General features: G+C 48.4%; 1 protein-coding gene across 1 annotated transcript in view; it reads left to right on the top strand.

The window, feature by feature from the left end:
- The first annotated feature begins 1,692 nt into the window (after nt 1-1,692).
- SMG5 (SMG5 nonsense mediated mRNA decay factor) overlaps nt 1,693-14,745 on the top strand; it is a 28,833-nt gene continuing 15,780 nt past the window's right edge. Inside the window, exons 1-12 of the mRNA XM_045545353.1 lie at nt 1,693-1,979; nt 5,531-5,629; nt 6,153-6,276; nt 6,643-6,799; nt 8,109-8,198; nt 9,168-9,257; nt 9,964-10,042; nt 12,046-12,171; nt 12,283-12,351; nt 12,739-12,947; nt 13,640-13,777; nt 13,932-14,531. Of these exons, the coding sequence (XP_045401309.1) occupies nt 1,906-1,979; nt 5,531-5,629; nt 6,153-6,276; nt 6,643-6,799; nt 8,109-8,198; nt 9,168-9,257; nt 9,964-10,042; nt 12,046-12,171; nt 12,283-12,351; nt 12,739-12,947; nt 13,640-13,777; nt 13,932-14,531 (1,855 nt within the window). The 5' untranslated portion in view covers nt 1,693-1,905. The remainder of the gene's footprint in view (nt 1,980-5,530; nt 5,630-6,152; nt 6,277-6,642; nt 6,800-8,108; nt 8,199-9,167; nt 9,258-9,963; nt 10,043-12,045; nt 12,172-12,282; nt 12,352-12,738; nt 12,948-13,639; nt 13,778-13,931; nt 14,532-14,745) is intronic.

The raw sequence follows: 14,745 nt of genomic DNA, 5'->3' as shown, positions 1-14,745 counted from the left end.
AGGAGGACGTCATCCTTTCTGAAAGTGGGGCTGCAGCTGGGTATAAATGCAAGTTCATATTCTAGGCACCTGGAATGCTTAAAAACTCCCAGCCCAGGAAAGCAGAGGGGGAAAAGTGGGTTTGTGCACCAAAGGGTGCTTGGTGTAGGTTGGGAGACCCAGAAAAGAGATGGAATTTGTATATTTATTGAACATCAGATTTTAGATAGGCACAGACACAGAAAAGAACAAAATGACAGTCAAGGTTTCTGCCCTCAAGGAGCTTATGTTCTATTGGGGTAACATAATAAAGAAGCCTAGCAACTAAATCACCAGACAATTTCAGTAGGAAAGACCACTTTGATAAAATGATATTTGAGCTGAGACCTGAAGGGAAATCAGGAGTATGAGTGTTTCAGGCAAAGCAACAGCAAGTAAAGACTAACGGATGGGAAAGACTTAGGCTGTTTCAACAACAGAAAGAAGGTGGGTGGCCAGAGCCAGGAGCATAGTGGTAGAAGACAAATTTATATTCCTGTTACAATGTGTACAAAGGCACAAAAACCCCTTGCTTTTTAGCTCAGGTTTAAGGGTAAGAGAGCAATAGGAATCCAAGTTAAACAGGAGGTGATCTTTCCAATGTGAGGATCAACGGTCAGAAATGTGAGGGAGGGCTGGGCGTGGTGGCTCACGCCTGTAATCCTAGCGCTTGGGAGGCCGAGGCATACAGATCATTTGAGCTCAGGAGTTTGAGACCAGCCTGAGCAAGAGCGAGACCCCGTCTCTACTAAAAAAAAAAAAAATAGAAAGAAATTAGCTGGACAACTAAAATATATATATATATATATATATATATATATATATATATATATATATATATATATATATATATATATATATATACAAAACTAGCCGGGCATGGTGGTGCATGCCTGTAGTCCCAGCTACTCGGGAGGCTGAGGCAGGAGGATCGCTTGAGCCCAGGAGTTTGAGGTTGCTGTGAGCTAGGCTGACGTCACGGCACTCTAGCCCGGGCAACAGAGTGAGACTCTGTCTCAAAAAAATAAAAAAAAAGAAATGCGAGGGAGTAGTTTCTCATTCCTATGAGACCTTATACCTAAAGTCATTTGAGCTTTGTGAGGGCAGGGACAGTGTCTAGCTTGATCATCTCTGTGTCTCCAGAATCAAACACTGTGGGTGGAAGACAGCAGGAGTTCAATAAATGTTTGCTAGGCTGGTGAGAGATGGACATATAAGCTGGAAATCTTTGGGAGGAGCTGAAGGGCGGAGGCGCTTGTACAAGAGGCATGTCTTCCAAGGCTTTAGTCCTATATGATGCTTAAACCTTTCCAAGGAAACTGTCACATGCATTTTTTTGTTTGTTCAAATTATGGGGAAAAGGGAGAACTGGAGTCATTTTCGCCCGTAACCTGAAAGAGGCTTGGCTCAAATGAGGGAATGGGGCGGTGACGGAGCAGAAGGATGGACCAAATGACCACTATAGCGCAAAGCAATGTCACGCTCCTAACTGTGAGCATCTGCCCCGATATACTTTAGCTTCGGCCGCCTCATTGGGTCCACTGTCAGGTTTTTGACAGCTTTGCCAATAAAGTTTTACGCAAGGGCTTGGAGAAGCCGGAAAGAGGCCACTCTGCCCAGAGTTAGTTCTGGCAACTTCCCGAGAGGGAAAACTAGTTTCGCGAGATTTGGTAGCAGCAAGCCACTGGCCAGCAACTGTGCGGCTGGTGTCGCGAGATTTGGCAGGCAGAGGAGGAGCTGTCGCGGGCAGCCGCCTCACAGCGATGGCGGCCGAGCAGGGCCGGCGGCGGCGGTGGCGGCTGCGGCTCCGGCCGGAGACGGCAGTGGTGGCGGTAGTGGTGGGTGGCGGGGGCCTGTGACCGGGACCTGCCCCCGGATCCGGGCACCATGAGCCAAGGCCCCCCCCCAGGGGAGAGCAGTGAGCCCGAAGCAAAGGTCCTCCACACTAAGCGGCTTTACCGGTGAGAGGGGCCAGGGCGTGAGTGCAGGCGCCGAGGGAAGTGGGGGGACGGCAAGGGGCGGGGCCTTACGGACGGGCGGGCGGGGCGCGGGTGCCCGGCGGGGGTGCCAGCGAGGAAGGAGGGTGCAATTTTTGAGGAGGGCGTAGGGCACTGTAACCCGGGCTGGAGCTGAAAGGAGCAATTGGGTGGGTGGGAGGTTTGGAGAGAAGCACGTGCAGGAATCTTCTCCGCAGTGAGCTTGGGGCGGCACGAAGCTGTGCGGAGTTGGGGTAATGGTGTGGGAATTGGGGCTGGAAAGATTGGGTAGGTGAGGTGGCGGTCACAGATGGAGGAAAACCTGGAAGGGAACGGTGCTTAGAACTCTGTAGAATTTACGGGGAAGAGTCCTGGACTGAAGTCAAGAGAGCCTGGTTCAGGTCCTTGCTTTTCCCCCCTCTCACTGTATGACCTTGGGCCTCAGTTTCCTTATCCTTAAAAGCAGAGATTTGAGTTGAATGTGCTCTGATGTCCCATACGGCTCTAATTTTTGCGAGTCTGAATGAGAAGAAGGAAGCTAGAAGACTAACTGTGTTGGCCTGGAGAGCCATGAAGGCCTTTGGGTCCAGAGTGTTCTTAGGACAAGGGAGCCTATTGCAGGGCACCTGGGGACTCCTAAGTCCTGCCTTCCTCCCAGCCTCATGACTACAGTCTCTTGCCAGGCAACTTCCATTCCTGGTTTCTGATTTCCATAGTGCCACCCACACTCCTCAAGTCACATCTTCAGTCCTTCAGCCCTCTGTTGGGAACAGGCCAGTAGGAGCTCCTCCCACCCTGGGTGGAGGATTTTTTTTGTGTAGGTCAACTAGAACATGGGCTCCAGAACTAGATCAAAATAGGATGAAACATAGAGATTAAAGTGAATTTTTTGCCTTCTAGTAGGGAGTGAGGTTTGGGGTTTTCATTTCGCTCAGTCTATATAGAACAGGGTGTTCACATGAGAAGACTACCCTCAGAGCCTTGGGCCCCATCTTGGCAGTGAAAGAGTCAAGAGCATATTGTCTTTTACTCCTTGAGTAGACATCCTGCCTGTTCTGGCTTTGTAAGCTAGAAGGCAGAGGGGACTATAGGCTGCTCCAAAAATAGAAAAGTGATCCAATCCAGCAGCCCCTGAGCTCCCACTGTGGGATGCCCCAAGCAGTCCCCAGGCGGGTGAGGAGTTGGCTGGGGGTGGCACGTGTGCCGTGTCAGTGCTGCCTGTCAGACAGAGCGAGGGCAGTGTCTGCAATGTTCCTTACTTGTTTATAGCTTTTGGGGCTGGCTCTGGTCATCCTTCTAATTGTCCTCAAATCTAGTTCTTTCTCAAACCAGTCACAGAACTGACTGACCTGAGCTGGCATGTGTGTATAAATGGCTTACCTGTGTGAACATGGGTATCTGCCTGTAATTGTGTGTTGTTGGCTTTGAGTAGGGTAGGAATTTGAGGTAGCCAGTCTCTGTTTTTATTATTTATTGTAGCAGTGGTGATTGGTGGAAGGAACTGGGAGAAAGGTCTGATTTCTCTCCCCAAGATAATTGTATTGTTAGACTATAGACTTGTCACTCTGAGCTTCATAAATTTGGGAAACTCCCACACCCTGCTGTTTACAGATATGAGATTCTGAAATGTTTTAAGCCAGTCAGAAGAGAAGGCAGCAGGAGAAGGGATGCTGTTAGGGACACAAGCACCAATTAGTTAATTAGGCCAGTTAATTAGTTATTTGTTTTTAAAAATATTTTTTTCAACACTGTGCTAGGCCTGGAATTACAGTAGTGAATGAGACACAAGACTAGTTTTTGTAGTTTTTGTTTAAAGGCAATTATAGTTTAGTGGAGGAGCTTATAGTCTGATGGAAAATGGAGGGAAAAAGTGCTGAGCCCACTCAGATTTAAGCATTTGCCATTAGAACTTCCTAGAGTAGTGGTTATTAACCTGTTTTTGGATTGAGAATCTAAGGAGGGCTCTGGAGCCTGTCCGTAAAAATACACACACTCCCATTAGACCTGTCCATGGCACTAAAGTTAAAAGCTCTGCCCTGGGGACTAAGCTGGCATAGAATAAATCACCGATGCTGCTCCTGGCATGGAGGGCCAGGCTGCTGAAAGGGCCTGGCTCCCATTTCTAGGTCGCCCAGAAGGTGATCGGAAAAGTGCTGAGCTCTCCACATTGCCTGTAAGAAGGCCTCGAATACCACCCCACTCAGCTGGGTGCTGGGGCCCACCTTCCCTGGCCCAGGAGCACATCTTGGTTTGTTCTGGAAATCATTACTCCCTGTCTTTTGTTGGTTTTATGTCCACAGCTGTGCCTGATGCACCTGTTCTTATAGCTGCTGCCTGGTGTCCTCTGGGTTTTACCCTTCCAGATATGACACCTACCTCTGGGACTTCTTGGCCATTCATTATAGAGTTTCTGTGGTTTTTTTCTTTGCTGTAATGATAGACTTACTTCTTAGTGTCTGGAGTTTCCCCCTCAGCCTTAAAACAAGAAAGATGGAGACTAACACTTGTTGAACGCTCTCTGTGTACCAGGCACTGTCTTGGGTGCTTAATGCATTAGCTATTATGACTTAATCCTCAGAAAGTAGATGGTAATATTCCCATTTTATAGTTGGGTGAATTGATACATAAGGAAGTTAAATATTTTGCCCAAAACCACATAGCTGAAGAAGTAGAGCTAGGATCTGAACCCAAGCAGTCTGGTTCCAAGTCTACACTCTTAACCACTATGCTAAATAGTTTCTTCAGCAGAATCCAGGAGACCTTACAACTAAGAAGCTTAGGAGTTCCCTCTACTTTCCCATACCCCACAATTCCAAAGCAGAATTTTATACTAGGAATGCCTTTCCTTTATGTCAGAGATAATAAGCCCTTACAGAATAGTAATTCACTCATTCCACTATTATTTATTGATTGCTTACCATATACCAAAGCTGTACATAAATTATTTCATTTAATCTTAACAACAATTCTCTGAAGTAGCTGTTGTTATTGTCTCCATTTTTATTGACTTGATAACTAAGGCTTTACAGTGTTAGGTAATTTGCCCAAAGTCACAGAGTTAGTAAGACACAACCAGGGTTCAAACCCTAGATTTTGTGCCTGGCATCACAACCTGCGATCTTTGCATTAGGAGAGTCTACCCTCCCATATTGCAGTTTCTCTGCCTTGACACTGTTGACATTTTGGGCAGGGTAATTCTTTATTGTGGTAGGCTGTCCTGTGCATGATAGGATGTTGAGCAGTACCCACTAAATGCCAGTAGCAACCCCCTTTCTCCCCAGTTGTGACAACCAAAAATGTTTCCATCATTGCCAAATGTCCCCTGGTGGAAGGAGGGTGCTGTATCAGGATGGCAACTGTGTTCGTCTTGTTTTGTACAGAGCTCAGCTTCCAGCCTTCTCCTGGAAGGCTTCTCTTAGGAAGGCTTCTCCTCACCTCTAATTCTTTAGCTTTTTCTCTATAATCGGTGCCCTAAGCATCCTGGTAGACCATGCACGTGGCTCGCTCAGGGGTCGTTTGCCTGTATTTCCCTGCAGGGCTGTGGTGGAGGCTGTGCATCGACTTGACCTCATCCTTTGCAACAAAACCGCTTATCAAGAAGTGTTCAAACCAGAGAACATTAGCCTGAGGAACAAGTAAGCTGGAGACTCTAAACCACAGATCCTTACTGTTTCCCTGCCCGTTTCCACCAGAAACCCTGTCAGATACATAAACACACGTTCTCTCTTAGCTCATGGGGCCATAATGGACTGTAAAGTCTCTGGCCTTCCTAAGAGAGGAGATGGGGCTCCCTCACTCCATCTGCAGCTTCTATGTCAAATAAACTGGTGCCATAAGAATGGCATCTGAGTTGAGGGAGTTGGCAGTACTGCAAAATGAAGGGAAAGGAGGGGATAAAAAGCAGAGAAGGAAGCAAAGAGTTCAGGAGAAAAAGACATGAAGATTATTAAAATTCTTACTGATTCCTGCTTCTAGCTTTTGGGGCTCCCACTGCCTTCTTAGACTGCTGTTGTCCTGGGTTATATTGACCCTGGATGTCTCTTGAGAAGCACAGAGATCTGTTGGTGGGGTTATTGGCACATGACTCCTTGCCCTTAATTCTGTGTCCCCCACCAAGGGATGGTCAGTCTGTCTCATGCTCCCCTGCCACCCTCCCAGGCTGCGTGAGCTCTGCGTCAAGCTTATGTTCCTGCACCCGGTGGACTATGGGAGGAAGGCTGAGGAGCTGCTGTGGAGAAAGGTATACTATGAAGTTATCCAGCTTATCAAGACTAACAAAAAGGTAAGGGGAGGTCCTAGAACTTGGGAAGAAACTTGTCTAAAGAGGGGAAGCCAAGGATGTAAGAGCTAGGAAAGTGGGCCCAGAGCATGGTTGGAAGTAGGAGAGCCAAGGAAGAGATGGCAGAAAGGAGGGAGGAAGTTAAACGTAATTAGGATTGGAGAAGGAGGAGAGCCTGGTCCCAGATGGGAAGACCAGAGAGGTAGATCTAAGAGTGTGAGGGTAACTTGTGAGTGAGAGGAGATGTAGATGGAGTTTCAGAGCTAAGAAGATACGTTTATTTCCTCAGTGAGATGAACAGGGTAGGGAAGGGAGAGTGGGACTCTGAGCTTTTTGCTTAGCCAGCCCCTTTCCTTTCCCAAACTCCAGCACATCCACAGCCGGAGCACTTTGGAATGTGCCTACAGGACACACTTGGTTGCTGGTATTGGCTTCTACCAGCATCTCCTTCTCTACATCCAGTCGCACTACCAGCTGGAACTGCAATGTTGCATCGACTGGACCCATGTCACCGACCCCCTCATAGGTCAGTGAAACCTGAAAGGAGGACTTGAGCAGGCTCTTAGTAGTAGTTTTCTCTTCAGCTCAGCCACCCTTTAGAGCTCCTTCCCCAGCTCTCCTTGCTCTCTGTGTCTCCTTTCTCCACCTATATTCATGCCCCTGTCCCTCACCAGGACAGATATTCTAGGTAAGAGATGGAGGTTGTGTCCATGCCACCACATGGCAGCATTCTCTGGCCAGAAGCAGAGCATCTGGGTTTTATGCATTTTACATTATCCAAAAACAAAACATTATTCTAAGACTGTGTCCATAGGCTTTACCAGATAGCCAGAGGCGTCCACATAGCTCAGAAAAAAGATTACTTCAAAGGATCAATTCCCCAAACCACTTTAGTTTTTCTCTTCATTAATGTTTTCTCCATTCAGCCAACTGCCAAGTGTCTGTAGAGAACATTAGGAAGGGCTTCTCAGAGTGGGAGCTGTACACCTAGGAGAGAGGCTATAAGGTGGAGTGGGTAAGAGGATGGTCTCCGAAGCCTCTTGGATGTTGGCTCTGCCACTCACCAGCTGTGTGACTTTGATTTCTTCAACTGTAAAATGGGAGTAATAAGAGTAACCTCATAGGGTTGCTGTGAGGATTAATTAGTTTTAATACTATAGAACACTTAGACCTGACACATGGGAAAACTGCCTCCCAAAGAGCTCAAGCTCTCTGAACTGAAGTTACAAGGAAGTTTGAGTGAAGGGAGAGATGAGAGCTCAGGCATATTTGACTTTGGCCATCACCAGTCCTCAGGCAAGGCAAGCTCACTTTTCTCCTTTATGGCCAGACTCTCCAATGGGCTGCCTTCTCCAGGGCCCTCCTCCACTAGGCAGAAGCAGGAGCATGTGCACTGGCCTCATTCATACTCCATTCCTCTCGGGCAAGTTAGTTTTCCATCTTTACCCGCACCTTTTACCGCTATGTAGGTAGCTTCTACCCAAGGGACTCATGACCTTCTCAACACTTGAGCCTTATCTCTTCCTCCTTTCTGGAATCCTTCTGACGATGACCTTCTCCCAGGGTGCTGTCCTGGGTTGAGGGCTCTAGCCCTCCTCTTTCAGTTCCTTCTTGTCCTGTGATTGAATCCTACCTGTGAATCTGTGTCCCTGTCTATGTCCACCTGTGATCGTCTGTGTTTCTATGTCCTGGATGAGTGTCTTCTCTGCCCCAGAAGACAGTGTTCCAGAGCTGGCCTAGGATTCCTGATTGCCTTTCTCTGCTTAGGAGAGGTATTCCCTGTAGGTTGGGGGCAGAAGAATGGGCTCATAAATGTTGTTCTCTTTCTCTCTCAGGTTGCAAGAAGCCTGTGTCTGCCTCAGGGAAGGAGATGGATTGGGCACAGATGGCATGCCACCGATGTCTAGTGTACCTGGGTGATTTGTGTAAGAATCTGAACTTTCGGTTTTCTCTTTAGGCTACGGGACAGGCCAAGCTGCTTCAGTTGTTGGTACCACCCTTTACATGATTAGAGAGCAGGAGGAATAGCTTGGCCCCTGGTAACTTTTTCCCTCCAGTCTGCCTGTGATCCCTTCTTTTCACTGCCCTTCTGCCAGTCAGAGAGGATCAGTGAATACAAAAAGAGGGAAATGTCTTTGAGTTTTAAGAAAGTGAGGATGATATCTCCATTTCACTAATGGGTTAGGAAGATTTTAATTTGATATCACTCTCCTTCTTTGAGGGTTTCTTTTGTCTTTATGGACTCCTAGATGAATAGGAACTTCAGCAGGACAGGAATTGAAGTTAGACCTCAGGAAGGATTTATCTGCCTGACAAATATTGCTAAGGATGGAAAAGTACTCTCTTGCCTTATGGCTCCTGGGTCTACAGTCCTGACAGACAGTGGTTCCTCATTAGACTGCTAGTGTGTGGCTGCTGGGTGCATTATCTTTTATTGACTTGAGAATCCTATCCCTGCCCCCAGCCCACTCCTGGACCTCTCATGGCAGTGTTTGCAGAGAGTCAGCTGTTTCATGTTAGATGGACCAAAGCGTCATTAGTAATGTCTTCTTTCTAGAACTGAGCAGTTGCATTCCAGAACCAAATATCAGAGGTCTCTGCAAGTAATTACATATACTGCAGCTCCCCTTTATTAGGAGGAAGTAATCAAGAGAGCCTGTTTACAAACACTAAATATTCTTTACATTTTGAACCTACCAGCAAGGAAGAGTTGAACAATTTGCCCATAGTCATGCAGATTTAGGACTGTGCCAGAGACCCCAGCAATCTGCCTCCTAGCTCAGGTACTTTCTTCCAGGCTCTTGTTATAGCTCCTCAGAGTGGACTCCCAGATGAGGGGGTGAGGGTTTTCTGAAACTTGAAATCATGACATTTTCCTTCCCTCTCTTCTGCAGCGCGATATCAGAATGAATTAGCTGGTGTAGACACTGAGCTGCTAGCCGAGAGATTTTACTACCAAGCCCTGTCAGTAGCTCCCCAGATTGGTAAGTGGACCCACTTTGGGGCCTCCCAAACCAGCAGGATTTTCCAAGAGGAAGACAGTGTTGTTTTTTAGATGGCAGACAGGTCATGTTCACTTCCCCCAGCTCCTCCTCACCCTCAGCTCTTGTACTTCACCTTGGTTACACATTTTCCCCCTTGTAACACACTCAGAAGATGGTGGAAGGGAAAGAGAAATGGGAAAGTTTTGAACTAAGAAGGAGGGAGGCAGAAGAGAAGGAAGAGAGAAAATAGCTTCCTTCTCCCTAAAGTCTCTGTACAAAGAGGAGCAAATACAGCTGCCTCACAGGACATGCAGTGAGTGAGAGAAGGGGTAAGATTCCTTTACCAGGAGAGGTGGGAGTTTGCATGTTGAAGGAGCATCCAGAGGTGAGAAACTGAGCTGGGATAGAGGAGAGGGCTCCATGGAGTTCTGTCAACCTTGGAAGAGCCATAATGGAAGCTGAAGGGGTGGCACCTAATCAGTGCAGGTAACCCCTGGCAGACCAAGCAGACACAAGCTGATGGGAAGTAAGAAGCAGTCAGTAATCCCCTAAAGGAACAAGACTAAGCTGCTTGTCACCTGAGACACCAGTGTCACCTGCAGACCCAGCATTTTCCCCACGAGTTTTCTGATGGTTAGCATTGGTTGGGCCCGGCATCTTTGAATGAGTTGTGTCCTCAGACTGCATGGATTCTCTTTCTCACCAGGAATGCCCTTCAACCAGCTGGGCACCCTGGCCGGCAGCAAGTACTATAATGTGGAAGCCATGTATTGCTACCTGCGCTGGTGAGTATTTGCCAGCTCTTTCCCCAGCCCTGCTTTCGTGTCCGTATCATTCCTACTTTGTCTTCAGTCTTTGCTTCCTCCCTTCTCCAGCTCCTGGCTGAGACAGATAGGAGAATGCTGCAATTGAGGGGGCCCTCCACTCGGGGACCTTGACACAGTCCTGCTGCTGTTCACGTAGCCACTTGGAATTGTAGGCATTGTGGCAGCTAAAATAGCTATTCAGTATCATGTGCAATATACAGGATTGCTGTCTTCCTGAAGAAGGAAGTAAATTTGATATAGTTGGTAAAATGTTACCAAAGTGGCCTCTGACAAGAACCTCAGAATTCTAGAGTTCCATTGTCTTAATGTGCTGTCAAGCACATGGAAGGACCAGTTAGCAGGCTAGGTCACTGCTTGCGTGGGTCTGACCTTCAGCTTTTAGAATAAAAAAAGTTTTCAGAGCACCCAAAATCCATTAGGCTTAGGGTACTTAGTCACTGTAACCAAGTGCACATGAGGCTGATAGGTAAACCAGAATACTGTTAAGTAATAGTGATTCAGGCCGGGCACAGTGGCTCACTCCTGTAACCCCAGCACTTTGGGAGGCCAAGGTGGGAGGATTGTTAGAGGCCAGGAATTCAAAACCAGCCCGGGCAACGTAGTGAGACTCCATCCCTACAAAAAATACAAAAATTAGCCAGGTGTGGTGACATGCATCTGTAGTCCCAGCTATGCAGGAGGATCCCCCTGAGCCCAGGTGTTTGAGGCTGCAGTGAGCTATGATTGCACCACTGCACTCCAGCCTGGGTGACAGAGCAAGACCCTGTCTCAAAAATAAGTAAGTAAATGAAACAATTTGTGGCTATCTTCAATTTACCATGAACATATTTCTTTTTTTTGTTTTTGTTTTGTTTTGTTTGAGACAAGGTATCACTCTGTCACCCTGGATAGAGTGCAGTGCAGTGGCATCATCGTAGCTCATGGCAACCTCAAATTCTGGGCTCAGCCTCAAAGTCTGGGCTCCTGCCTTGCTGAATAGCTGGAACTACAGGCACACACCACCATGCCTGGCCTATTTTTTATACCTTGCTTTTTAAATTAAAAACTTGTCTTTAAAAAACAAGGCACAAAAAGACAGTGTCAGATAGTGTTAAGGTCACTGGTTTTGTAATAAGGCGGAGTTAGGTTGTAGATTCAGCTCTTCTATGTGTCAGCTGTGTGACCACGATCAATGTAAAACCTGACACAGTGGGTGCTCGCTCAATACATGTTAGTGTTTGGGTGTTGGGAGGATTAACTGAAATAGTGCATGTAAATATTCTTGCACATGGTAAATGCTTGTTAAGTGCTATCTATTGGCCGGGCGCGGTGGCTCACGCCTGTAATCCTAGCACTCCGGGAGGCCAAGGCGGGAGGATCACTGGAGGTCAGGAGTTCGAGACCAGCCTGAGCAAGAGCGAGACCCTGTCTCTACTAAAAATAGAAAGAAATTAGCTGTACAACTAAAAATATATAGAAAAAATTAGCTGGGCATGGTGGCGCATGCCTGTAGTCCCAGCTACTCGGGAGGCTGAGGCAGTAGGGTCACTTAAGCCCAGGAGTTTGAGGTTGCTGTGAGCTAGGCTGACACCATGGCACTCTAGCCCAGGCAGAGTGACACTCTCAAAAAAAAAAATGCCATCTATTATAAAATGCTCTATGCTTAAAAAAAGATAGATAATGTATTTTGAGGTTAGTAACTAAGTTAAGTTTTTAACATAGAGCAGGATTGTCTCCTTTCTAGATACAGAGGAGAGTAATACATCATCTGTACTCAAATTAATCTGGAAGTTTTGTGTGTGTGTGTTTTATCAGGAAAGATAGCTCAGGAGTCTTTTACCCTGAGTGTGCTTGTAGAAGGTGAGGCAAGGGGTGGCCTATATGTACTAGTAATGTTCCTTAAAGCCTCAGCAGAGTGACATTTCCCATCTCCACCTCTTCCCCTGCCAAGACTCAATACCTCACCTCTGTATCTCCTTCAGCATCCAGTCAGAAGTGTCCTTTGAGGGGGCCTATGGGAACCTCAAGCGGCTGTATGACAAGGCAGCCAAAATGTACCACCAACTAAAGAAGTGTGAGACTCGGAAACTCTCTCCCAGCAAAAAGCGGTGAGTGGGGCCTGTGGGAGGGAGGGGAGAGGGTCTTTCTGCAGTTGGTGCAGTAAGACCATAGGGACTTTGGAGGCGTTCAGCGTTTACTTTGGGCTCCTTTCATTTCAGATGTAAAGACATTAAGAGGTTGCTGGTGAACTTCATGTATCTTCAAAGCCTCCTGCAGCCCAAAAGTAGGTAAGTAGAAGCCTAGAAGAACTGTCTTATGAGCCCCAGCCATAATGGTTCCTTTACTACCTTGAAGGGAGTAGACTGTTGAGTTCTGCCCTCATTTGGAAATTCTCTAGCCAGTTGGTCCTTCCTTGGCATCCCTCGTGGTTTCACTCAAGGGTTCTCTGCCCATCCTCCTCCCAGCACCTCTCCCTCTGGCACAAAATGGGTGCTTAAGAGATGCTGAGGAGGGAGGGACTGAATGGGAAGCCCACCCACACCCCGTCCTGTGTTTTGACTATTGTGGGGATCAGTCCAGCACTGCCCTTCCCTGCTGCTCTCTCTGAGGTCTCCCTGCAGGATCCTATAGTTCTTTCTCTGAATCTTGTATTCTCCACTCCTGCCCTTCCATAGCTCCGTGGACTCAGAGCTCACTGCACTTTGCCAGTCGGTCCTAGAGGATTTCAACCTCTGTCTCTTCTACCTGCCCTCCTCACCCAACCTCAGCCTGGCCAGTGAGGATGAGGAGGAGTATGAGAGTGGATATGCTTTCCTCCCGGACCTTCTCATCTTTCAGATGGTCATCATCTGCCTTATGGGTGTGCACAGCTTGAAGAGAGCAGGTAACCTTCCCCGTGTTCCTCTTCTCTCTGCTGGCTTCTGGGATCCTCACTACCCTTCTCTGTAGTTCCTTATTCATAAACTTGCTTCCACAAGCAGTCCCTTCACTGCCCGTGTCACTGCCTGGCTATGGGAGCGTAAGGGCCAAGGAGCCTTACCGTAAAGGAGCTCCTGGTGAATGAGCACAGGCCACGGCACATTCTGTTCCCCACTCCCTCCCCACTTCCCACAGACTTGCACACCTTTGGCCAGGACCCAGGCAGAGAGCAGGGTCAGGATGTTTAGCCATCATCCATACAGAATTCAGACCTTGCTGTTGGGAGCACTTAGGCAGTTCTGGAAACTTTTCTGGCCAAGGTGTATGTAGAGCAAGATTGGAAAGGAGGCAGGTAGGAGCAGGCTGGGTGTGAAGGCACTTGTGGTACGGGAAGGAGCCTCAAAGCCAGAAAGGATAAGACAGGACAAGAGGATATGCTTACATGAGGGAGCACAAGGTGAGCTGGTACACGGTAGATTACAGGAGGGATAAAAGAGCAGAGACCTGGGAAATTTACCGATAATTTTTACTTAAGAAGCTTTGAGGGGTAGCTGGATCCTTGGAAGAGTTGAGAATGGGTAAGCGGGGGTTGGAGTTGATGGTGCTTACTCTTCATCAGGGCCCCGGGCCCCTAATGCCTGGCTTTCCTGGCTTCAGGATCCAAGCAGTACAGTGCAGCCATTGCCTTTACCCTGGCCCTCTTTTCTCACCTCGTCAATCATGTCAACATACGACTCCAGGCTGAGCTGGAAGAGGGCGAGAACCCCGTCCCTGCATTCCAGAGCGATGGCACAGGTGGGAGAATGGTGGAGGTCGTGGCTGGGAAGGCATGGGGCATGGGAACAAGGAAGGGAACAGACTTGGGGCGGAAGTGTTGGAGAGCACGGTCCCGCCTTGAGGCTCCACCTGCTTGTTCCCTAGGCCCCACCTGACTTTCCTCTTTCCACAGATGAACCGGAGTCCAAGGAACCTCTGGAGAAAGAGGAGGAACCAGATCCTGAGCCACCTCCCTCAGCACCCCAAGCAAGTGAGGGCCGAAAGAGCCGTAAGTTCTCCCGCCTCTCCTGCCTTCGCCGCCGCCGCCACCCACCCAAAGCTGGTGATGACAGTGATTTGAGTGAAGGCTTTGAATCAGACTCAAGCCATGATTCAGCTCGGGCCAGTGAGGGCTCGGACAGTGGCTCCGATAAGAGTCTTGAAGGTGGAGGAACAGCCTTTGATGCCGAGACAGACTCGGAAATGAACAGCCAGGAGTCCCGATCAGATCTGGAAGATATGGAGGAGGAGGAGGGGACACGATCTCCAGCCCTGGAGCCCCCTCGGGCCAGATCAGAGGCTCCCGATTCCCTCAATGGCCCCCTGGGCTCCAGTGAGGCTAGCATTGCCAGCAATCTACAAGCCATGTCCACCCAGATGTTCCAGACCAAGCGCTGCTTCCGGCTGGCCCCCACCTTCAGCAACCTGCTCCTCCAGCCCACCACGGAACCTCACACCGTGGCCAGCTGCAGGCCCTGCGTCAATGGAGATGTGGACAAGCCCTCAGAGCCAGGTATTTGGGCCTCTTCTTCATCTTGCTCTGGTACACACCTTCATGCTATAGGCACTCACCTGAGAGAGATTGCTTCCTCTCTATGTGAGTGGCCTCTCGTCTCTACCCTTGCTGTCGTGCCTTTGGCACTCTGCTGTAGTGTACCCCAGAGTTTTTTCCCCAACTATCCCTCTCCTGCTTACGTCCTCATTCCTAGCTCCCAACCCATTTCTTG

This window comes from Lemur catta, chromosome 3 (assembly GCF_020740605.2).
Source record: "Lemur catta isolate mLemCat1 chromosome 3, mLemCat1.pri, whole genome shotgun sequence".
Taxonomy (NCBI): domain Eukaryota; kingdom Metazoa; phylum Chordata; class Mammalia; order Primates; family Lemuridae; genus Lemur; species Lemur catta.
The sequence above is the reverse complement of the archived record's forward strand: the minus strand, read 5'-3'. Positions and strand labels throughout refer to the sequence as shown.